Raw genomic sequence first — 24645 nt, 5'->3', positions numbered from 1 at the left:
TAAAAATCTGTAAGCTTAAAAATCCTGCCTCTAAAAAAAAATATCCTGCCTCTGTTTTTAAGTCTAAAGTCACTATTTGCAGACATAGTTTTAGGACAGTTGATAAAATGTGAAAACAAATTACTGTATATAAGTATTGACTGCTTCAAGCTTTAAAATCAGGCCAGGCACAGTGGCTCACACCTGTAATCCTAGCACTCTGGGAGGCCGAGGTGGGCAGATTGTTTCAGCTCAGGAGTTCGAGACCAGCCTGAGCAAGAGTGAGACCCCGTCTCTACTAAAAATAGAAAGAAATTAGCTGAACAACTAAAGATATATATATAGAAAAAATTAACCGGGCATGGTGGTGCATGCCTGTAGTCTCAGCTACTTGGGAGGCTGAGGCAGGAGGATCGCTTGAGCCCAGGAGTTTGAGGTTGCTGTGAGCTAATCCGACACCATGACACTCTAGCCTGGGCAACACAGTGAGACTCTGTCTTAAAAAAATTAAAAAATAAAAAAAAAATTAAGATCAGCATACAGGTTAGAATTTGATAACTGTATAATTACATTTTCTTTTATTTTCATAGAACAGTAAATGTCCAGAGGGAACGAAACCCATGTTAATATTTGCTGGTGATGATTTTGATGTAACAGAAGACTATAGAAGACTAAAAAGTCTTCTTATTGGTAAGTTTTTTTTTGTTGTTGTTTGTTTTTTAAAGAAACAGTGTCTTGCTCTGCCCAGTGTGGTGTCCAGTGGCATGGTCATAGCTCATTGCAGCCTTAAACTCCTGGGCTCAAGCAATCCTCCTGCCTCAGCCTCTTGAGTAGCTGGGACTGCAAGCATGCAGTCATGCCTGGCTAATTTTTTCTTATTTTTTTATAGAGACAGGGTCTCGCTTGTTCCTCAGAGTGGTTTTGAATTCCTGGCCTCAAGTGATCCTCCTGCTTTGGCCTCCCAAAGTGCTACGATAAGTGTGAGCCACAGTGTCCAGCCCTAAATGGTTTTTATGATAATCCCTGCCTTCCTGTTATCGTGTGCTTCCACTAGATGGCAGGAATGACCACATAATGCAGCTATAAGGGAAAGGGAGTGAAAAAAGGAATCACCACAGAAGCAGAAAGGTAAAGGAAGAATGGAATGAGATTGTAGGGCACCAAGGGAGGTTTGGTTTTCGGTATAGACATGAAGAAGTTGGTGGTCTGATGTGGTGATATTTACAGCTACTTGATCACAACTAGTTAACGATTCCTTTGTCCTTCTCCACCTCCACTGCTTCACTTGACCAGCCTTAAAATTTTTTTAAAAAGTGTAGATATGAAGAAAGACAACTGCCTCTTGGTATATGTTGTGTGTTTGAATGGATAGAGGTTATAGTAGAGAAAGAAATGTATCAAGGTCTTTCTTCCTTCTAGGAAGTTCCTTTTTTAAATAATTGGCCAGAAAGAAAAGTTGACTTTCTTAGTGTCAGTATTTTCATTCAAAGTACCCATTTTGTTCATCTTGAATTTTGCTTTCTTGAATATTACATAGATTTTTGGTTAATATAATTCCCCAGTGGGGCTGTTTTCAGAAATAGAGTCTCTAAGGAAGGAAATCAGAGGGAGGAACTGTGTTTCTTTATAGAAAACCAGCAAATATCTATTTTTAAATTTGTCTTTCCTAATTTTTATGGTTACTTTTTTTAATGTGACTGTCTCTCTTTTTTTTTCAAATATATATATATTTTTTTATTTCAGCATATTATGGGGGTACAGATTTTAAGGTTTCAATAAATGCCCATTTCCCCCCCTCCCCCCACAAGTCTGAGTCTCCAGCATGACCATCCCCCACATGGTGCACATCTCACTCATTATATATGTATATACCCACCCCCCTCCCCCTTGTCCAATACCCTATTACTGCAGTACCTATGTGACCACTTAGGTGCTGTTCAGTTAATACCAATTTGCTGGTGAGTATATGTGGTGCTTGTTTTTCCATTCTTGGGAAACTTCACTTAATAGTATGGGTTCCAGCTCTAACCAGGTAAATATAAGATGTGCTATGTCACCATTGTTTCTTAGAGCTGAATAGTACTCCATGGTATACATATACCACATTTTATTAATCCATTCTTGGATTGATGGGCACTTGGGCTGTTTCCACAGCCTTCCAATTATGAATTGTGCTGCTATAAACATTCGAGTGCAGGTGTCTTTTTTGTAGAGTGTCATTGGATCTTTTGGGTAGATGCCCAGCAATGGGATTGCTAGATCAAATGGTAGATTCACTTGTATTGCTTTAAGGTATCTCCATATTGCTTTCCACAGAGGTTGAACTAATTCGCAGTCCCACCAGCAGTGTAGGAGTATAGAATTTTTTTATTTCCATCTTGATTTCTTCATTTATGAAGTAATCATTTAGTAGGAGGTTGTTTAATTTCCACGTTTTTGTGTAGAAATGTGAGTTTCTGTTAGGGTTGATTTCTACTTTTATTCCACTGAGATCTGAGAAGGTACATAGTATGATTTCTATTTTTTTAAATTTCTTGAGATTTACTTTGTGTAAATCTCTAGGATATGGTTAATCTTAGAGAATGTCCCATGAGCTGATGAGAAGAACGTATATTCAGTGGATTTTGGGTAGAATGTCCTGTAGATGTCAGTCAGACCCAGTTGTTCCAAGGTTTTGTTTCAGTCCATTATTTCTTTATTAATTTTCTGTTCGGAGGATCTGTCTTGTGCCGTCAGTGGGGTGTTGAAAGAAATCTCCGGTGATTATGGAGTTGCTATTAATCCTTTTGCTTAGATCCAGTAAGGTTTGCTTTATGAAACTGGGTGCACCTAAGTTGGGTGCATATATATTTAAAATTGTTATCTCTTCTTGTTGAAGTGTGCCCTTCACCATTATATAATGACCCTCTTTGTCTTTCACTACTTTTGTTGGTTTAAAAACTAAATCACCTGAAATTAGAACTGCCACACCAGCTGTCTTTTGGCTTCTATTTGCTTGGAATATTGATCTCCACTCTTTTATTTTTAGTCTATATGCATCCTTGCAGGTTAGATGTGTTTACTGAAGACAGCATATACTTGGCCTGTATTTTCTTATCCATTCAACCAGCCTGTGTCTCTTGAGTGGGGAGCTTAAGCCATTCACATTTATTGAGAGAACTGATAGATAAGGTAGATTACTGTTCATTCTGTTGGGTTGGATGTTGTTGCTATGATTTCTGTCTTGAGCCATTGTAATATCTGGCCTTTAATCTTTGAGTTTTGGTTGTTTTTATATTCGTGAATTTTTATTATGGTGTTCCGTGCGTAGCACTGTTTTGAGTACTTCTTGTAGGGCTGGTCTTATCTTGGTGAATTCTCTGAGACTTTGCTTGTCTGAGAATGTTTTTATTTCTCCTTCATATACGAAGCTTAGTTTTGCAGGGAATAAGATTCTAGGCTGGGCATTGTTTTGTTTCAGAAGAGTGAGAATGGGGCCCCAGTCTCTCCTTGCTTGTAAAGTCTCATTAGAGAAGTCTGGTGTTATTCGAATTGGCTTTCCCTTGTATGTTACTTGCTTCTTTTGTCTTACAGCTCTTAGAAGGGCCTCTTTAGTTGATACTTTGGTCAGTCTGATGACTGCATGTCGTGACGTCTTCCTGTTTGCATTGAATCTCCCAGGGGTCCTCTGAGCTTCTTGAACTTGTATATCAAGATTTTGAGGCCGGGCGCTGTGGCTCACGCCTGTAATCCTAGCTCTTGGGAGGCCGAGGCGGGCGGATTGCTCAAGGTCAGGAGTTCAAAACCAGCCTGAGCAAGAGCGAGACCCCGTCTCTACTATAAATAGAAAGAAATTAATTGGCCAACTGATATATATATAAAAAAAAAAATTAACCGGGCATGGTGGCGCATGCCTGTAGTCCCAGGTACCCGGGAGGCTGAGGCAGAAGGATCACTGGAGCCCAGGAGTTTGAGGTTGCTGTGAGCTAGGCTGACGCCACGGCACTCACTCTAGCCTGGGCAACAAAGTGAGACTCTGTCTCAAAAAAAAAAAAAAAAAAGATTTTGAGCAAGGCCTGGGAAATTTTCCTCTATTATATCTTCAAATAGCTTGTCCAACTCTTGGATGTTGTCTTCTTCCCCTTCTGGTAACCCTATGACCCTCACATTAGGTTTCTTCACATAATCCCACATCTCTTGTAGGCTTTGCTCTTTTCTCTTGTTTCTCTGCGCTATCTCTGTGATGGTTTTATTTAGTTGGAGGGTGTTATCTTCAAGCTCTGAGATTCTTTCTTCTGTTTGATCTACCCTGTTCTTGAGACTTTCCACTGTATTTTGTAGTTCCCTGAATTGATTCTTCATTTCCAGGAGTTCGGTTAAACTTTTCTTCATTGTGCCTATTTCTTTAGTGAACTTTTGTTCTAGGTCCTGGAGGCTTTTTGTGGTTTCTTTGTGTTGGTTATTGAGTTGTTGTTGCAGTTCGGTGAGTGTTCTTATGATCCACATACGAAATTCCTCTTCTGTCATTTTGGTTGCCTGATTTGGGTTGGTGTCCGTTTCTAGGGGGCTGGTGCTCCTCTTTGGGGGTGTGTTTTCTGTTTGGTTCTTCATATTTCCTGAGTTCCTTCGCTGATTTCTTCCCATGTCGATCAGTTGTTGTTTCTTTCCTTTAGGTTTTTGTTTGGGTATTCACATGCCTTGTTTAGTTTCTGAGCCGTTAGGTGGTGTCTGTGGGTGAGATTCGACCACTCCCTGTATAATGAGTCAGTGGGTGCCGTGTAAAGGCTGTGCAGGATGCCGTCCCTGTCAGTAGGTGGCGCTTGCTTGGAGGAACAGGCTATGCTGTTGATTTTGTGTCCTGTTATCAGCTCTTGTTCTGGGTGGAGCTGGGTTGGGTAAGCCTGCCCTCGGGCACCACCAATGCCCTTAGCAGGGGTCAAAGTTCTGTTCTCTGCTTCCAGGAAAAGCTGTCAGGGTGGGGCTGGAATGGTCCTGCTCAGCCAGAAAGTCTGCTTGTGGGGGTGGGGTTGTCTGAGACCCGCAGTCTGGAGCGGGCCTCGCTTCTTTCCACCCTCCCCAACTCCGCAGCTACTCCTGGGCCTCTGCCAGCAGGCCAGACCACATGCCACCAGTCCTTCCCGGATTGTGATGCCGGCAGGGAGGTTCCCTGCGCAGGAACGCCACCTGGGCTGGGCGCATGGCCTCCTTTTGGGAGGAGGGTTGCCCTCTAGGATGCTGATCTGCCCCTGAAGGCACACACACCTCAGTAGGCTGTTCACGTATATCCCTTCTGTGCCCCAGGCAATGCTATACCTCGGTGCACGGGATCTGGTCTGCAGGTCCGACCTCTGGGTCCTAGAGTTCAAACTATCCCCACCAGGGAGAGGAGTTCTGGTCCCAATTCACCCACAGGGAGCCCAGGCTGTGTCTGTGTCTCTCAGCCTCTGAGTCGGCACCGTTCACCTGGGAACACCGCGCCAGCAGCACCTGGGAGGGCTTGCGGGTAGGGAGCTCACAGTCTGAGTTCCCCTTAGTCAGCTGTAGGGTCCCAAAAGGGAAGGTCCCGTTCCCTGGAGGTGCCTCCGGCTAGTGGCTGTATTGTCTCTCTGGGCAGCCGCGGGTAGGGTCGGCGGAGGGGAGAAGGAGGCAATATGGCGCCTGCTGCGAGGCTCGGGTCTGTGCACACCGAGGTGCCCCGAGGGATTTGGGAGTCTGGTGCCACGTCTGCTACAGGCTCACCGCTAGCTGGCGGCGGCTGTCTCTGGGCTGGTGTCCGTAGGTCTCTCCACCCACTGGGGAGCCCACCAGCAGTCTGAGATGCAGGGGAGGGGAAAGGTGACTTATCCACCTACCCTTGCTGCTGGTCTCCAGGCTGCTCCGGTGGTCTCAGCTTCCAGTTCTCCTCCGCAGCCTCCTCCCGTGGAGTCTCCCGGGGTCTCAGGTAACCCTCCTTCCAGCCCTCGTCTGCTGTATGCTCACCTTTTTGCTTCTTTTTTCTAATTTCTGCTAGAATCTTTCTTTTCTGCAGAGACACTCTGTCTGGCGGTGTTTCTCGTCCGCCATCTTGATCCTCCTTTTTTTTTTGAGTCAGAGTCTCACTATGTTGCCCAGACTAGAGTGCCATGACATTAGCCTAGCTCACAGCAACCTCAAACTCCTGGGCTCAAGCGATCCTACTGCCTCAGCCTGCTGAGTAGCTGGGACCATAGGCATGCACCACCATGCCCGACTAATTTTTTCTATATATTTTTTAGTTGGCTAATTAATTTCTTTCTATTGTTTTTTAGTAGAGACACTCTTACTCAGGCTGGTGTCCAACTCCTGAGTTCAAACAACCCGCCAGCCTCGACCTCCCAGAGTGCTAGGATTACAGTCATGAGCCACTGCTGGCCGTGACTGTCTCTTTTTTTTTTTTTTTTTTTTTTTGAGACAGAGTCTCACTTTGTTGCCCAGGCTAGAGTGAGTGCCGTGGCGTCAGCCTAGCTCACAGCAACCTCAAACTCCTGGGCTCGAGCGATCCTCCTGCCTCAGCCTCCCGAGTAGCTGGGACTACAGGCATGCGCCACCATGCCCGGCTAATTTTTTTTTATATATATATATATATCAGTTGGCCAATTAATTTCTTTCTATTTATAGTAGAGACGGGGTCTCGCTCTTGCTCAGGCTGGTTTTGAACTCCTGACCTTGAGCAATCCGCCCGCCTCGGCCTCCCAAGAGCAAGGATTACAGGCATGAGCCACCGCGCCCGGCCGTGACTGTCTCTTGAATGTAAAGATGATAGTAAATAGTAATAGGTTAGTTTCATGAAATACTCTTTAAGGCCTACAACTATTATTTACCTAACTGGGTTACTTTTTTCTTAATTGCCTTAAAAAAATTTTTTTAATAACACTTTAAGAAACTGCCAAACTGTTCTCCAAAATGGTGTGTCATTTTATATTCCCGCTGACAGTGTATAAGAGCTCTAATTGGTCCACTTCCATGCCAATACTCGGTAGACCATTCTTTTTAATTTTAGTTAATTTTAATAGGTGTTTTATACTAATAGTAATGTTTCCAAAGTCAAATCTACAATATAAGTAATGGTGTCATTGCAGTTTTAATTTGTATTTTCTGATGACTAACGGTGTTGAGCATCATTTCCTGTGCTTATTGGCTGGCCATTCATGTTTTTGATGAAATGTTTTTTCTAGTCTATTGCCTTAACCACTTAGCCATAACTACAACAATGTCTTTTCAGATTTTTACTTGGCTGGGTAAAGTGATTCATACCTGTAACCCTAGCACTTTGGGAGGCTGAGGCCAGAAGATTGCTTGAGGCCAGGAGTTCAAGACTACTAGCCTGGGCAACATAGATTCCATCTCTACAAAAAATAAAAAAAATATTATCTGGGCATGGTGGCACGTGCCTGTAGTACCAGTTGTTCAGGAGGCTGAGGCAGGAGGATTGCTTAAGCCCAGAGTTCAAGGTTATAGTGAGCTATGATCAGGTCACTGTACTCTAACCTGGGCAAAAGAGTGATACCCTGTTTAAAAAAAGGGGAGGGAGCGAGGGAAAGAAAAAAATCTTTGCCTTTTATTTTCATTGTGTTTTCTTACTCTATTGAGTTAGTAAGGGCGAGGTGTGAGAGAGAAGTCTTTCTCTTTGTCTGATGTACATTCTATGAATATTTTCTCCCAATCTGCAGCTTGCCTTTTTGTTTTAATGGTATCTTTCAAAGAGAAGTTTTTTGTTGTTTTTTTTTTGAGACAGGATCTCACTTTGTTGACCAGGCTAGAGTGCCGTGGCGTCAGCCTAGCTCACAGCAACCTCAAACTCCTGGGCTCAAGCAATCCTCCTGCCTCAGCCTCCCAAGTAGCTGGGACTACAGGCATGTGCCACCATGCCCGGCTAATTTTTTCTATATATTTTTAGTTGTCCAATTAATTTCTTTCTATTTTTAGTAGAGATGGGGGTCTTGCTCTTGCTCAGGCTGGTCTCAAACTCCTGATCTCAAGCAATCCACCCGCCTCTGCCTCCCAGAGTGCTAGGATTACAAGCTTAAACCTCCATGCCTGGCCTCTACCTTACTTTTTTCACTTAAAGCAGACACATCATTTAGATCACTCATAAGAGTATATGGAGATATTCTCCATTCCTTTTAAAGCTGTAAAATACTTGTATGAATGTTCGTAGATACCAGTCCTCTACTAATGGATACTTGGATTATTTACCGTTTTTTGCTGTTGCATTGAATAACTTTTTTTTTGCCAGCTTTTCTTTGCAAAGCTTATCTTAACTGCTATTCTAACCATTCTGTAATGACTCACTACCCCAGACATCTTTCTAGAGCTCCAGATCTAAACACAGGAGCCTAGTAGACATTCTTATTTAAATGTTCCTTTGGTTTTTTGTTTTGTTTTGTTTTTAAAGAAATATAGTCTCTAAATGTTGCCCAGGCTGGTCTTGAACTCCTGAGCTCAAGGAATCTTCCTGCCTCAGCCTCCTGAGTAGCTGGGATTATAGGCGTAGGCCACTACACATGGCTGAATGTTTCTTTATGACTTCATAAAAGCACGAACAAAATTGAACTTGACATTTTTCTCTACTTTCACTTCTTTTTCGTTTCTGTAGATGATAGTTACTTATTCTAAGCAGAGTCATATCTAATTCTTGTCTACCTTACCCCAAAATGCTTGCTTTACTTCCATCTGTCAAAATCCTACAACATGCAAGTTCCACTTCCATGAAATTTTCTCCAACTAGAAATGATCTCTTCCCTTCTCAGAACTTCCAGAGAGAGCACTGTATTTTTAAGAGAAATTTTTTTGTTTATTTTTACTTTGTCTCTTTAGTACCAGAGCACTTTATACTGTTCTTTTAATGTGCTGCTTTAAATTACAGTTGTTGATACATATTCATATATACCTATCTAGAACATGGGGTCTTTGGCAGAAATATGCTGCATGTCATTTATATTGCCATTGCAACAGGCACAATGCTTTGTGCATGATAGGTGCTCTGGTACATAAGTGAGTGGATTCTTGCTAGCAGTATTCATATGTAAGCAGTACTTTGTGCTTTTCCTACTAGTAAATATCATGTTATTAGATATACTTGCTTTTGGATTGTTAAGTAGGGCTATTTATGCCAATTAGGTTGTATGCCCCCCACCCCCACCCTTTTTATCACATATGCTTTGCAAACTTTAGGGAAATTTTCGTTTGGTGGCTAAGAGAAAATGACTGTTTAGCACTAATGGATACAGACAGAAAATTCTTAGAAATTTTGACCTTATAAAGAACACTTTTCCATACACTTATTTTGTTCTTAAAATTTTCTCCATTTCATTCTTAAAAGCTTATGGAAAAAGCTGGATGCCTGGAAAATTTTGCATTACAAAAGCTGTTTCAGAGCAGATTGGAATGTACATATTTTGTTCCCAAGAACTATTCTGACTTCAGTAGTGGCACTCTCCACTGAAGGAGAGTCAGGTTTGGGCAAAATTATGGGAAAGGTCTTCATATGGTATTTAGATTAAACTACCTTGAAAGGTACAAACTTGTTTCATCAAAATGTTATAGAAGGTTTTTTGTTTGGGGGAGTACGGAATGGTGATGTGTAAATGTGTATGCACAAACAAAAAAATGTATACATCTGTGCACATGGAGATGATTCCTTATGGGCTAATGGGTAAAGGGAAGAAAATTGCTAGATGATTACAGATTGGGACAAGAATGAGATTTCCTATTTACGACATCACCTGCCCTGGGGCAGCTGTTCCTAAGTAATTAAAGTCGGATGAACTTTTATGCATGACTTTTTCTTAGCCAAATGTTATTCACATATTTCTGTTTAGCTTCCTTAGGGTTTGATTTTTCTTTGCTGTAAAATTTAAGCTGTCAAACTTGTTGTGTTCCAAACTTTTTTGATTCTTGTGCCACCTTGACTGCTTTAGCCAAGTCCTTGTGTTATCCATAGTGTTGTTCACTGGAGATTTTCTTTAAATTCACTCCTCCTCTTAAAAGGAAACTTTATGGCCGGGCGTGGTGGCTCACGCCTATAATCCTAGCACTCTGGGAGGCCGAGGTGGGCGGATTGCTTGAGGTCAGGAGTTCAAAACCAGCCTGAGCAAGAGTGAGACCCTGTCTCTACTATAAATAGAAAGAAATTAATTGGCCAACTGATATATATATATATATATATATATATATATATATATATATAAAAATATAAAAATTAGCCGGGCATGGTGGCACATGCCTGTAGTCCCAGCTACTCGGGAGGCTGAGGCAGTAGGATTGCTTGAGCCCAGGAGTTTGAGGTTGCTGTGAGCTAGGCTGATGCCACGGCACTCACTCTAGCCTGGACAACAAAGCGAGACTCTGTCTCAAAAAAAAAAAAAAAAGGAAACTTTATGTCCCTCTCATAAATGGAGAATGGTACATGATAAAATAAATAATATATGGTAAGTTAAATCTATGTATCATTTAAAATTCTCTTAGTGCCACCAGTAGTATGATTGCCACACTAGGAAAAGAGCCTACTCACTGATCTCTATGGTACTTTTGGCTTTGACAGTTTATAAAGTTTTTCATCCTTTGCTTAAGTAATGACTATTTTTTTGTTAGAGTTTTTTTTCTTTTTGGCCTCCCCCATAAAAAACAAAGGCAGAGGCTGGGCGTGGTGGCTCATGCCTGTAATCCTAGCACTCTGGGAGGCCGAGGCGGGCGGATCACTCCAGGTCAGAGTTTGAAACCAGCCTGAGCAAGAGCGAGACCCCATCTCTACTATAAATAGAAAGAAATTCATTGGCCAACTAATATATATAGAAAACATTAGCTGGGCATGGTGGCGCATGCCTATAGTCCCAGCTACTTAGGAGGCTGAGGCAGAAGGATTGCTTGAGCCCAGGAGTTTGAGGTTGCTGTGAGCTAGGCTGAAGCCATGGCACTCACTCTAGCCCGGGCAACAAAGTGAAACTCTGTCTCAAAAAAAAAAAAAAAAAAAAAGGCAGAGTTTGTGACCAGCCTGAGCAACATAGCAAGATCCCATCTCTTTAAAAAAAAAAAAAAAAATTTTAGCCAGGCATTGTGGCATGCACCTGTAGTCATAGCTACTGGGGAGACTAAGGCAAGAGGATTGCTTGAGTCCAGGATTTGAAGGCTGCAGTGAGCTATCATCACACCCCTGCACACTAGCCTGTGTGACAGAGTGAGACCCTGTCTCTAAATAAATAAATAGATAAATAACTTAATTTTGATTTAATAATCCAAGTTTGAACAGCCATTTTTATAGAAATTTGCCATCATTACCTACCTGCCTTATATGTGTGTGTGTGTGTGTGTGTATATATATATATATATATTTTTTTTTTTTTTTTCTGAGACAGAGTCTCACTCTGTTGCCTGGGCTAGAGTGCCATGGCGTCAGCCTAGCTCACAGCAACCTCAAACTCCTGGGATCAAGCAATCCTCCTGCCTCAGCCTCCCGAGTAGCTGGGACTACAAGCATGTACCACCATGCCCGGCTAATTTTTTCTATATATTTTTAGTTGTCCAATTAATTTCTTTCTATTTTTAGTAGATATGGGGTCTCGCTCAGGCTGGTTTCGAACTCCTGACCTTGAGCAATCCTCCCACCTCGGCCTCCCAGAGTGCTAGGATTACAGGTACAAGCCACTGTGCCGCCCTACCTGCCTTATAGATTAAAATTTTATACCCTCATTTTCATTTTAAAGTTAATATCCATGATAAATATTATTCTCCTATGCTGAGCTTAGAGGGTGAACTTCAAAACTGAAAAATTACATATCTCAGTTAACTGAATGCAGAAATAAAGTCACGAGATTAAATGGTTGAGAGGGTGAGACCTTCAGACATTTTTTTTTTTTTTTTTTTGAGACAGAGTCTCACTTTGTTGTCCAGGCTAGAGTGAGTGCTGTGGCGTCAGCCTAGCTCACAGCAACCTCAAACTCCTGGGCTTGAGTGATCCTTCTGCCTCAGCCTCCCGAGTAGCTGGGACTACAGGCATGCGCCACCATGCCCGGCTAATTTTTTAAATATATATCAGTTGGCCAATTAATTTCTTTCTATTTATAGTAGAGACGGGGTCTCGCTCTTGCTCAGGCTGGTTTTGAACTCCTGACCTTGAGCAATCCGCCCGCCTCGGCCTCCCAAGAGCTAGGATTACAGGCGTGAGCCACAGCGCCCGGCCTCTTCAGACATTTTTTAGGAATCATATTTTGTGCTACCTATCTTGTCAGCATTTATAATGCTGTTTTTTATAACTGAATTTTAAAAGTTTTTTTTTTTTTTTTTTTAATAACAATATGTGCTTTTAGATTTTTTCAGAGGACCCACAGTACCGAATATCCGCCTGGCTGGATTAGAGTATGTTCTGCACTTCACTGCACTGAGTGGGAAGATTTACTTTCGAAGCTATAAGTAAGTGCATTTCTTAATGTGTTTTTCTTATCCTTCATGGTTAGCATTTTAGTGTGACTATTTTATAGAGCTCAAACTTAGAATTAATGTCTGGCCAAAAGTTTTATTGGAGAGCTTGCAGGGTAGCAGTGGCAGCAGCTCTGTGCTGATCCTTGCTCTGTCGTTCTCCTGCTGATCTCTACCTTTGAAACCCTGCCTTCGCAGGGCCCCAGAGCATCTGATGCTGCACTCCGTCTGCGCCTGGAACACTAACCCTCTCTCGCTTTATTTATGCAGTATTTCTTTATTGTTCTTGGCTGGATTTAGAGCACCATGCCAAAATTCTTAGGCCAGCCAAAGGAAATCTGAAAACCCTAAATCTAAAAATGGAATTTTCTAAAAGGAATGAGAAGATTCAGTGGCTAGATTCATTTAACCCTCTCTCTCCAGCCTAGGCATTTTACTCCTATGCCCACCATGATTAAATATAAATCCTAACAGACAGATTCTGTTTTTATTGAAGAGCTAATAAAGGCATGCAATAATTGTACCTTTTGAGGTAAGCGTGACTTTTTTTCTTTTTTACAATGAAGTGTTGGCACTGGCTGATAGAACCCACACTTTCCTAGAGAATACACTGACTCTCACAAAATGCCTTTCTTTTGTATGTTGAGTTCAGACTTTGGTGTACATTTTGACCTGACATCTCAGGTCAATGAAAAATGAAAAAAATCTAAAAGCACAAATTAAGTTGTTAAAAAAATGCTTTTAAAATTCAGTTACAGGCCAGGCGTGGTGGCTCACGCCTGTAATCCTAGCACTCTGGGAGGCTGAGGTGGGTGGATTGCTCAAGGTCAGGGGTTCGAAACCAGCCTGAGCAAGAGTGAGACCCTGTCTCTACTATAAATAGAAAGAAAATTAATTGGCCAACTAATATATATATAGAAAAAATTAGCCGGGCATGGTGGCACATGCCTGTAGTCCCAGTTACTCGGGAGGCTGAGGCAGGAGGATTGCTTGAGCCCAGGAGTTTGAGGTTGCTGTGAGCTAGGCTGACGTCATGGCACTCTAGCCCAGGCAACAGAGTGAGACTCTGTCTCAAAAAAAAGAAAAATTCAGTTACAAAAAACAGCATTCTAAATGCTCTGCCTTATGTTGACAGTGTCTTCTGTTACAGTAGTGCTGTTTGTGCAGCCATTTGTGTCCAGCATTTCATACATTGTGTTTAATGTTTTTCAATGGGGGATACGTGGCTGACCAGCTAATGTCCAATGAGCATCCAAATAAAACTACATATTTCCATCTTGGTCTCCTACTGTATTCGATCAGAGATACTTAGTTCCTTTCACATTATGATTAGTACCACCACTTCCGTTTTTCTATTTTCCTTATTAAAAATAAAATAATAAGACAAAATGCAATAAGATATCCAATAATTACAAGATGTAATTAAGGATTTTCTAATCATTTTTAGTTAGTTAAGATCAAAAGCCCCTTAAGTCTGCTGTTTGAATTTCCACATTTGATTTTGGAGCTATCAAGAATGTATTATAGTTGGGTGCGGTGGCTCATGCCTATAATCCTAGCACTCTGGGAGGCCGAGGCAGGCGGATTGCTTGAGGTCAGGAGTTCGAAACCAGCCTGAGCAAGAGCGAGACCCTGTCTCTACTATAATGGAAAGAAAACTAATTGGCCAACTAATATGTATAGAAAAAATTAGCCGGGCATGGTGGCGCATGCCTGTAGTCTCAGCTACTCGGGAGGCTGAGGCAGAAGAATTGCTTGAGCCCAGGAGTTTGAGGTTGCTGTGAGCTAGGCTGACACCATGGCACTCACTCTAGCCTGGGCAATAAAGTGAGAGTCTGTCTCAAAAAAAAAAAAAAAAAAAAAAGAATGTATTATACTACAAAGTAAATGACTGCTATTTAGAGAAATAGTTTTTTTGGTTTTGGGGGTGGAGTTTGAGGCAGGATCTTGCTCTGCCTCCCAGGCTAGTGTGCAGTGGTATCATCATAGCTCACCCCAACCTCAAAATTCTGGGCTCAAATGATCCTCCTGCCTCAGTCTCCTGAGTAGCTGGGACTACAGGCTTGCGCCATCCTGCCAGGCTAATTTTTTCCTATTTTTATCAGAGTCAGGCTCTGCCTCTTGCCCAGGCTGGCTTCAAATTCCTGCCTCAAGCGATCCTCCCACCTCAACCTCCCAAAGTGCTAGGATTACAGGCGTGAGCCACAGAGCCCAACTGAGATAGTTTTCAATAAATAAATAGAAGGGAGCTTTAGAGGAGTTTTGGCAACAGTCAGTGGTACTTGGGTGATCTGAATTCATCAGACATGCCAAATGCTGGTAAGCTCTCCTTTTTTTTTCTTCTTTTCTTTTCTTTCTTTTTATTTTAATATTTTTATCTCTCTTTTTAATTTTTTCCCTGCTTTTGATTCTTCTAAAGTTTTCCTTTTAGCTAAAAATTAGCACTGTCACTGGCAGATTTTTTTAGTTGGAATTTTATATACAGTATCCCTCATTTCTTCAGTAGTCTTCTAAACGTGTCTTTCCTGATGACTTTTATTAGTTCAACATTACACATATCATTATTTGGAGGCACTAAAAATGTGGATGCAACTGCAGATGTGCATGACATGACTGACTCAAGTGGTCACTGCCTCCATATGCTTTGAATTAATTTTTAGAGAAGATGCCTTGATAACCAGCAACTTTACCTTCTAAAAGTGTTTCACCCTACAGTAGTAGACCTGATTGTCTTATATCTCTTCTGGAATCCCTATGAAGAGAGTTACATGAGAGCTCTGATTTAGGCCGTCCTCTCCCCATGCTTGTTTCCTTTAAGGCCCATGCTGATGATACTCATTTTATCTTTTAGTACTAGTACAGCTTTTTATTGTTTAACACTTCTCTTCTTTATGTATCCTAGGCTTTTTGCTTGTTTGTTTTGCCTTATTCTGTATCACTTACAGGTTGAAAATCCAAAATCTGAAACTTTTTGAGTGCTGACATGCTCATAAGAAATGCTCTAGTGCATTTCTTTTTTATTTATTTAATTCATTTATTTTTTTGTTTGATTCAATGTCACTTCCAGTGCATTTCTGATTTTAGATTTTTGGGTTAGGGATGTGTGGAGGTAAAGGGGAAAACTTTCCCTTTCCCCTGAAAGTTCTCTGAAAGATCAACTCATAATTAAGGCACATGGAGGGGATCACAGAATGATTACCCAATATCCTAATGAGGTCCAGAAATTTTTATGCCCCTCCTTTTAGAGGGTCGGGGGAGAGGAATAATATAGGTAATTCTATTTAGGGACAATAAATGCTTGCTAGGGAGGATGAATGGATGAGGACACAGATTGACTTGTATGTTAACCTGAGAGACAGGTATTATGTTTTAAATGATTTGAATCACCTCCAGTTGCATTCTTGATCTTTCCTGCAATTTATACTGAGATATAATAGGGAAGTCAATTATTCTTTTGATGAATCTGTCTGGTTATGCAGGTAGTGGGAAAGCCCCTTCCAGGGGCCTGTTGATCTCTAAGGGTTCTTTATACCAAGGAGTCATATTTTGTGGTGAAATTTGCTGATGCTTGAGCATTTGTTGAGCATCTGATGTCCCTTCAGATGCTCCACCCATGTAATGCAAATATTCTGAAATCTGAAAAAAAAAATCTAAAATCTGGAACACTGCTGGTCCTAAGCATTTTGGATAAGGGATACTCGACCTGTACTGCGTTCAGTACAGCGTATGTATTACTATTACTCTTTCTGTAAGCAGTAAATGTGCCTTCTTTAGGTAAACTGTCTTGATTGGTTATCTGCATGTGACGCACATAGGGCCCAGAAGGGTATTAATGGGCTTTTGCAAACTTGTTTCTGCTTCCTGGTGTTTCTTACTCTCTTGGGTATTCCTTAACTGTGCTTTCCTCTTCTGTTGTTTCTCATCTCTCATGTCTCCTGTTGGTTTCTCTCACACTCCAGCATTTGTTTGACAAGGCTGATCTTTTATAAACATTCTCATTCATTCAGCCCTCTTTTTCCCCTGTGGAGACTTGGCTGTTATAACAAATTGAATATAATCTTCAGGTCTTTTAGTAGTTCTTATGGTATCGCTCAACAAAAAGAATTTGCAAGTCTCTCTACTCCACCAATCCCCATGCTCTACTTTTCCCCCATCCCAAGATATACCAGTTCCAGAGCTATGTAGACATAGGGCATCTAGAAAGTTATAGTTTTGTTATATATTATTAAGATTTTTAAGTTCACGTTAGTCTACAGAGATCAGTAAATATCTGTCCTTTAAGGAAAAGTTGATTTTGAATGAGTTGATTGAACTCCTACAGTCTTAGATAAGAATTTTTTTTTTTTTTTTTTTTTTTTGAGACAGAGTCTTGCTTTGTTGCCCAGGCTAGAGTGAGTGCCGTGGCGTCAGCCTAGCTCACAGCAACCTCAAACTCCTGGGCTCAAGCGATCCTTCTGTCTCAGCCTCCCAAGTAGCTGGGACTACAGGCATGCGCCACCATGCCCGGCTAATTTTTTATATATATATCAGTTGGCCAATTAATTTCTTTCTATTTATAGTAGAGACGGGGTCTCGCTCAGGCTGGTTTTGAACTCCTGACCTTGAGCAATCCGCCCGCCTCGGCCTCCCAAGAGCTAGGATTTTTTTTTTTTTTTGAGACAGAGTCTCGCTTTCTTGCCCAGGCTAGAGTGAGTGCCGTGGCGTCATCCTAGCTCACAGCAACCTCAAACTCCTGGGCTCAAGCGATCCTCCTGCCTCAGCCTCCCGAGTAGCTGGGACTACAGGCACGAGCCACCATGCCCGGCTGATTTTTATATTATATATATTAGTTGGCCAATTAATTTCTTTCTATTTTTATGGTAGAGACAGGGTCTCGCTCAGGCTGGTTTTGAACTCCTGACCTTGAGCAATCCGCCCGCCTCGGCCTCCCAGAGTGCTAGAATTACAGGCGTGAGCCACCGCGCCCGGCCTTAGATAAGAATTTTAATCATGTAAACATACTGTTTCAAAGACCCAATTAAAATTTTTATACTTACATAAATCTTTAAATGATAAGTCAAATCAAAGGATTTCATTTCTGAGAAGAATTTTTTAAATCTTTCTTGCTGTTTCTCTACAACATATTGTGTAATTTTATTTCTGATTTTAAAAAATAACCAAACCACCTCTTAAAAAGGAAAAAAAATCATTAAAAATTGGTTTGGTATTTGTGTGACTCTTTAACTCTAAAAGGGAAAAAATATGTATAAAAATAAGTGAACCAAAGGATAGACTTGGCCTGAATATATAAAATATTCAAGTAGCTTAGCTTTTCTAAACATTCTTATGTCGTTTTATGAGACTGTAAATCCCTTGAACAAAAATACTTTGGGGAGAGGACTTTTATATAAAAAGTGAAAACAGCATTTCTTTTTTTTTTTTATTTCATAAAGGTTGCTGTTGAAGAAGTCTGGTTGCAGAACACCGCGGATTGAATTGGAAGAGATGGGACCCTCACTGGATCTAGTTATGAGGAGGACACACCTGGCATCAGATGACCTTTATAAATTAGCTATGAAAATGCCAAAAGCTCTCAAGGTACATGACCTGGGGCTTGGTGCCATATTTATTTGTGTGGATTTATAGTATATTATATTGAAGGAAATACATAATGAGATCAATAGATAAAACTAGCCTCTTAGAACCAGGAAAAGGAGGAAGAATCAAAGCCGGACCATAAGGGATAATAAAAAAGAATAGCAGAATCAGGCATCAAGTTTGACTGAGAGCTTTCTGATAGTTTGGACTGCCATTTTCACCAGCAAAATTGTTTGGGGCATCATGAAGACTAAGGATTTTGAGCACAGGGTATATAAACCATATGTGCATAAAATGTGTTCTGACTTTTTTAAAAGTCACTATTTTTTAGAACGTCTATCACAAAAGAGACGACTTCTTAAGTAGTTTTAAAAAACAAGTAGAAATGTTATCTCCAGAATCCAGTAGAGATTGAAATGATAGTCATAATTGCATAAGCTAAACACAGGAAATTCGGCCGGGCGCGGTGGCTCACGCCTGTAATCCTAGCACTTTGGGAGGCCGAGGCGGGCGGATTGCTCGAGGTCAGGAGTTCAAAACCAGCCTGAGCGAGACCCTGTCTCTACCAAAAATAGAAATAAATTAATTGACCAACTAAAAATATATATACAAAAAATTAGCCGGGCATGGTGGCGCATGCCTGTAGTCCCAGCTACTCGGGAGGCTGAGGCAGTAGGATCGCTGAGCCCCGGAGATTGAGGTTGCTGTGAGCCAGGCTGACGCCACGGCACTCACTCTAGCCTGGGCAACAAAGTGAGACTCTGTCTCAAAAAAAAAAATAATAAAATAAACACAGGAAATTCTCTCAATGTGTGACAGTGTATAGTGCAGTTTATAGTCTTACTTCTCAAAATGTGGTCTGACAAGTTTACCTGGGAATTGTTAGAAAATGCAGAATATTGGCTCTATCCTAGACCTACTAAATTAGAACTTATATTTTGACAAGATCCCCAAGTGATTTGTAGACACACTTCTATAAGAAGAAAGGTATACAGGGCTATACACTCTGTATCATTAAGGGGATAGTCACTCATGGAGTTACTAAGATAGCTGTAGACTAGATTTTTACTGACTCATGATAGTAGAAAGCCATTAAATATAAATATATATATATGTGTGTGTATGTATGTATGTATTCTTTTTTCATAGCCAAAGAAGAAGAAAAATATCTCCCATGATACTTTTGGTACAACTTATGGAAGGATTCATATGCAGAAGCAAGACCTGAGCAAACTACAAACCAGGAAAATGAAGGGATTGAAGAAGCGACCTGCAGAAAGGATAACAGAAAACCAGGAAAAAAAAGCAAAGAGAATTAAAAAAAATTGATGGAGCTTAGCCAACAACTACTGTTTTATTGTAGTCTTTTTACTTAGGAGAATTATCAACCTTCAACCCATTCAGAGTTTCTTATAAGATTTTATTGTATAGGCCGGGAGTGGTGGCTCATGCCTGTAATCCTAGCACTCGGGGAGGCTGAGGTGGGAGGATCGCTTGAGCTCAGGAGTTCAAGACCAGCCTGAGCAAGAGTGAGACCTGTCTCTATAAATAGAAAGAAATTAGCCAAACAACTAAAAACAGAAAAAATTAGCCAGGCATGGTGGCCCATGCTTATAGTTCCAGCTACCCAGGAGGCTGAGGCAGAAGGGTCGCTTGAGCCCAGGAGCTTGAGGTTGCTATGAGCTGGGCTGATGCCACAGCACTCTAGCCCAGGCAAGAGAGTGAGACTCTGTCTCAAAAAAAAAAAAAAGATTTTATTGTATATTTTTATAGCATGATAATTTACTATATATTATTATGAACAGCAATATACTAGTCTTAATTTGAAAGTAAGCCTCTTACTTGAGATGTAACACCCTGTTATACCATTTTCTCTATGCTATATCCTCTACCCTCCCAAAACTCCTCTCACTGGATGGATGAATGAGGAGGAATCTCCACAACCATTGATATTTTTGGGAAATTACTGAGTTAGGCATTAGATAAAAGAGAAAGCCATTGTATACAAGAGTTACCCAGGCCGGGAGCGGTGGCTCAAGCCTGTAATCCTAGCACTCTGGGAGGCCGAGGCGGGCGGATTGCTCAAGGTCAGGAGTTCAAAACCAGCCTGAGCAAGAGCAAGACCCCGTCTCTACTATAAATAGAAAGAAATTAATTGGCCAACTAATATATATATATAAAATTAGCCGGGCATGGTGGCGCATGCCTGTAGTCCCAGCTACTCGGGAGGCTGAGGCAGCAGGATTGCTTGAGCCCAGGAGTTTGAGGTTGCTGTGAGCTAGGCTGACGCCACGGCACTCACTCTAGCCTGTGCAACAAAGCGAGACTCTGTCTCAAAAAAAAAAAAAAAAGTTACCCAAAGTTACCAAAAGTAAGTAAGCTGTATACTTAATCAGTATGAGCTACATGGAAAGTTAACCACATCTCCCAACATATATCTACAACCTGATTTCTACTTTTTACTTTTCTGTTATTTTGCCTGAAATCCTACAAGTTGAGATTCATTTGAGATTTTAAACTTTGTGTCTTTAAAATATAGATCTCTGAGAGGGATGTCCATCAACCGATCATTGACCCATTACCTTACTGTTAGTTGTTTAAGAGATTCTGCTACTTATCAGAGCCCCCACCCCACCTTTTCTGAGAAAAAGTAAGTTTTGATAGGGGTAGAAATGGGAAGGAGAGAATGGGTGAGTTTTAAGGAATAGGGCATTTTAGGATACTATGTATGTGGCTAAAGGTTGTATGAAGGCTTTGGGTGTTTCCAGATGGCTTGTTTTGACCATTTCTTGAATACCAGCCCTGTGCCTAGTTAAATAAGCTTTCTACTTTCTCCTACTAGTGTTGCATACTTGTTTTCCCAGACAGAGTATTTAGGTTCCTTGATTGAGTCCCTGGCAAAGAAGCTCAAGTGCAAGCCTCTTCAGGTCATAAAAACATAAACATACATAGCTGTAATTTGTTGCATGAAGTAGCAGTGCTTTTGTTATCAATTCCATGTCAAAGAACTCTGTCTCTGTGTGCATGCATTTATGTGGGCTTGCTCAGGTACAGGTTACGGTGCTGCCACTAAGCAAAAGTTGGAGCCTCGGTTTTACCTTCTGCATCCTTTTCCTTCTCTTGTGAATTACTCCTTAGCCTTTCCTTTCCCTCTCCATTGGCAAATGGCTGATACTGTCCTCTCCCTAGAAAAATGGAGCTGGTATTGCTCATTTACACATTTTGCTTGATTATACATTTAACCCCAGGGTCCTCAAACTTTTAAACAGACCATTGGAGGGTCGGACTATAGTTTAAAAAAAACTATGAACAAATTCCTATGCACACTGCACATATCTTATTTTGAAGTAAAGAAACAAATGGGCAAAAACATCCACATGTGGCCCACAGGCCTTAGTTTAAGGGTGCCTTATTTAACCAAAGACCACAGGTCTTTTTTTTTTTTTTTTAAGCATATTATGGGGGTACAAGTGTTAAGGTTACATATATTGCCCATGTCCTCCTCCCTCCTCGAATAAGAGCTTCAAGCGTGTCCATCCCCCAAACCACAGGTCTTTTTTGAGTTTTATTCCAAGGTAGGGTCTTCGCTCTGTCACCCAGGCTAGGATGCAGTGGTGGTTATAGCTCACTGCAACCTCAAACTCCTGGGCTTAAGCGATCCTCCAGCCTCAGCCTCTTGAGTAGATGGGACTACAGGCATGTGCTATTACAACCTGCTAATTTTTCTATTTTTTGTAGAGATGGGGTCTCACTCTTGCTCAGGCTGGTCTTGAGCTCCTGGGCTTAAGCAGTCCTCCTGCCTCTGCCTCCCAAAGTGCTAGAATTACAGGTGTGAGCCACTGCCCAGCCCTGCACAGTCTTATCTGAAGATATTTGCATTTTATGTCTAAATGAGGGGAAAGGGCTAAAATGATTCATTTTTTGCCATCCACAAGTAGATGGACAATAGCTGGAGAGGAGAGCTGTGAAAAGGACATCAGAAATGATGGATGTATAGACTGTCCCCAGTTCCTGACCCCTGACTAGTTTTGCTGATGCCAGGGGAAATAGTAATTTTAGGAAGCAATGCAATGGGTCCTTCTCACTAGTCACTTGTAGGGCCCTGCCATTCCTGGCCCTCTCTGCATCAAGAAGACTACCCTAACGCTTCATGGTGACCTCAACCAATCTTAACCTAAAAATGGCCACATTTTTTGTATGTGGGACATTTTAAGGGTGTTTTTTTTTTGTTTATTTTAATCAATATTCTTATTTAAGATTGGTAATGCATCCCTTTGTTTCTATGTAATTTTTATGTCTGGTGATAGAGTGTCTAATAAGTATTGGAATGCAGCCCTTTTGCTAATAGAAGTGTTATATAGTATTACTGAAATCTAACAAAAGACTTTTGGGCAAGTCTTTGTAATGTTGAACCATCTGGAATCCCCAATTGACCGTTTATGTCACTGTTTTTGTGGAAAGCACGTTCTGATTTCCAGTTGTCCTTGCACTTTTGTGTGTGTGTGTGTGTGTGTTTTGTTTGTTTTTGTTTTGAGGAGAAGGAAAAAGCTTATTAGTTTGTTGGGAAATGAGGAGGGTGGTAGACTCCTATCTCAAAGTACCAACGTCTCTGTCCTTGAACTTTAGAACACAATATCTATAGATTGGAGACAACATTCACTTCAATGAAGGTAGTAAATTGCCTGTCTTAAGTTTTACCTAACTTTGGATTTTGGTAGATGAGGACAGCAATTTAATTTTTTTTTATACCGAACTACTTGTATTTTTGCTGGAATTTTAATACTACCAATAATTTATGATTCCATGAAATTTTGTTCATTTTTTTTTAACTTAAATGCTGTTTGCTTGGCATTGAACATAATCCAAAGTGGAGATGTTATTACCCAATTGAAGAAAAAAAGGGAGAAAAAAACTTACCCAAGTCAGTTTTCAATTATCTGATTATCTAGCTGCTTCTGCTCTTTCCTTCCGTTCCTTTATATTTTTAGCTATTTCAGGCCCACTCCACCCCCACAAGGATTTAAAAAGCTTTAATATGGAAGATAAAACCACTGAATCCATTGCTAAAATTTGAGCAACAGAGGAAGGTTTGTTTTTATTGAATTTCAGAAATTGGTGTTTTGTCCACCATAGAATTAAGAGATAGTGCAAAAATAACTGTCTTCTTTATGTTCTTAATAGATCATAGAAACATTCCACAACTGCATTTAAGACAAATGTATCCTAGCATATATACATTATGAAATCGTTTAAAATATTCCACATCTATTGAAATAAGCTACTGCGAAAAAGATGAAAATGGGTTTGCTGACTGGAGGGTATGTATGCTAGCAGTGAGAAGAAAGGCAACTTGCTTTTAAATGTTTGCTTCATATCAACAACTTGAGTTGTTCAGGTTTAAAAACTGCAAGGGTGTCATTGTGTTTCCTGTACTATCCAGGTAGGCCGTGTTAAGAATTTTAACTGTGCCTTGGTTGAATTGGAACTATTCTTCATTTTCTTTACATTTCAGAACCCTTTGGGGAAATGTTTTAAGATGAATCATAAATGCATTTTAATTCTATTCTTGTTCTGCTTCCTTTAAACAACTTCCATCCTTCCTCCGCCAACCTATCTCACCCCTACTCTCCCCACCTCACACTCTAGGAATCAGAAAGTAGGTTCTAAACACAGAAAAGTCAGGCTGTTTTGGTGAGGGGAACAGTGAGGAGGGGGTTCAGTTTCCCTTTTTTTTTTTTGAGACAGAGTCTCACTCTGTTGCCTGGGGTAGAGTGCAGTGGCTTCATAGCTCACTGCAACCTCAAACTCCTGGGCTCAAGTGATCTGCCTGCCTCAGCCTCTAGAGTAGCTGGGACTACAGGCATTTGCTATGACTAATTTTTCTATTTTTAGTAGAGACGGGTTCTCACTCTTGTTCAGGCTGGTCTTGAACTCCTGAGCTCTAGCAGTCCTCCCACCTTGGCCTCTCAGAGTGCTAGGAATACAAGTGTTAGGCTCCTTGTAGGGCCCTACAAGGCCCCCCCTATTGCAAAGGGATGGGGCTTATATGAGAAAAGGCAGGTCAGAGGGAAATGGCAAAGCATCTGGAACTCAACAGTTGGGGCTTTTGCCAAGCAAGGATCAAAGCCTCTGAGCTTTAAGCGCTTTACTGGATTGGATCAATTCCTCCAGCTTAAAAAAAAAAAAAAAAAATAGGTTTCTGAAGGCTCAGATAGAAGCCGAATGTCAGGTGTTATCCTGTGAGACATGCCCTCCCACCCCACTGGAGCCCAGGACTGCATAGCCACCACCTGTGGACACCAGAGCATGGCATAGGGGAGGAACCTGCAACCAGTGTTAGACTTGAGCTAAAGTTGAGGCTTGTGTTCAGGTAACTCCCTGTGTCAAACACTGCAAGTGAGCTCTGAAAGAAGTTTCTAGCAGGCAAAACATGGTCTGCTCATCTTATATTTTCCTGGTTAGAGCTGGAACCCATACTACTAAGTGAAGTATCCCAAGAATGGAAAAACAAGCACCAGATATATTCTCCAGCAAACTGGTATTAACTGAGTAGCACCTAAGTGGACACATAGGTACTACAGTAATAGGGTATTGGGCAGGGGGGAGGGGGGCGGGTATATACATACATAATGAGTGAGATGTGCACCATCTGGGGGATGGTCATGATGGAGACTCAGA

The 24645-nt window shown here is 41.2% G+C and overlaps 1 protein-coding gene across 7 annotated transcripts in view; it reads left to right on the top strand.

Moving 5' to 3' along the window:
* The window catches only part of RPF2 (ribosome production factor 2 homolog), a 40669-nt gene extending 21356 nt beyond the window's left edge, over window positions 1–19313 (top strand). For all 7 annotated transcript variants that reach the window (XM_076003055.1, XM_012753245.3, XM_076003053.1 and 4 more), the window contains 4 exons: window positions 570–669; window positions 12282–12384; window positions 17823–17967; window positions 19117–19313. In XM_076003055.1, the coding sequence (XP_075859170.1) occupies window positions 570–669; window positions 12282–12384; window positions 17823–17967; window positions 19117–19296 (528 nt within the window). In that variant the 3' untranslated portion in view covers window positions 19297–19313. The remainder of the gene's footprint in view (window positions 1–569; window positions 670–12281; window positions 12385–17822; window positions 17968–19116) is intronic.
* Window positions 19314–24645: the final 5332 nt, after the last annotated feature.

This window comes from Microcebus murinus, chromosome 5 (assembly GCF_040939455.1).
Source record: "Microcebus murinus isolate Inina chromosome 5, M.murinus_Inina_mat1.0, whole genome shotgun sequence".
Classification (NCBI taxonomy): Eukaryota; Metazoa; Chordata; class Mammalia; order Primates; family Cheirogaleidae; genus Microcebus; species Microcebus murinus.
The sequence above is the reverse complement of the archived record's forward strand: the minus strand, read 5'-3'. Positions and strand labels throughout refer to the sequence as shown.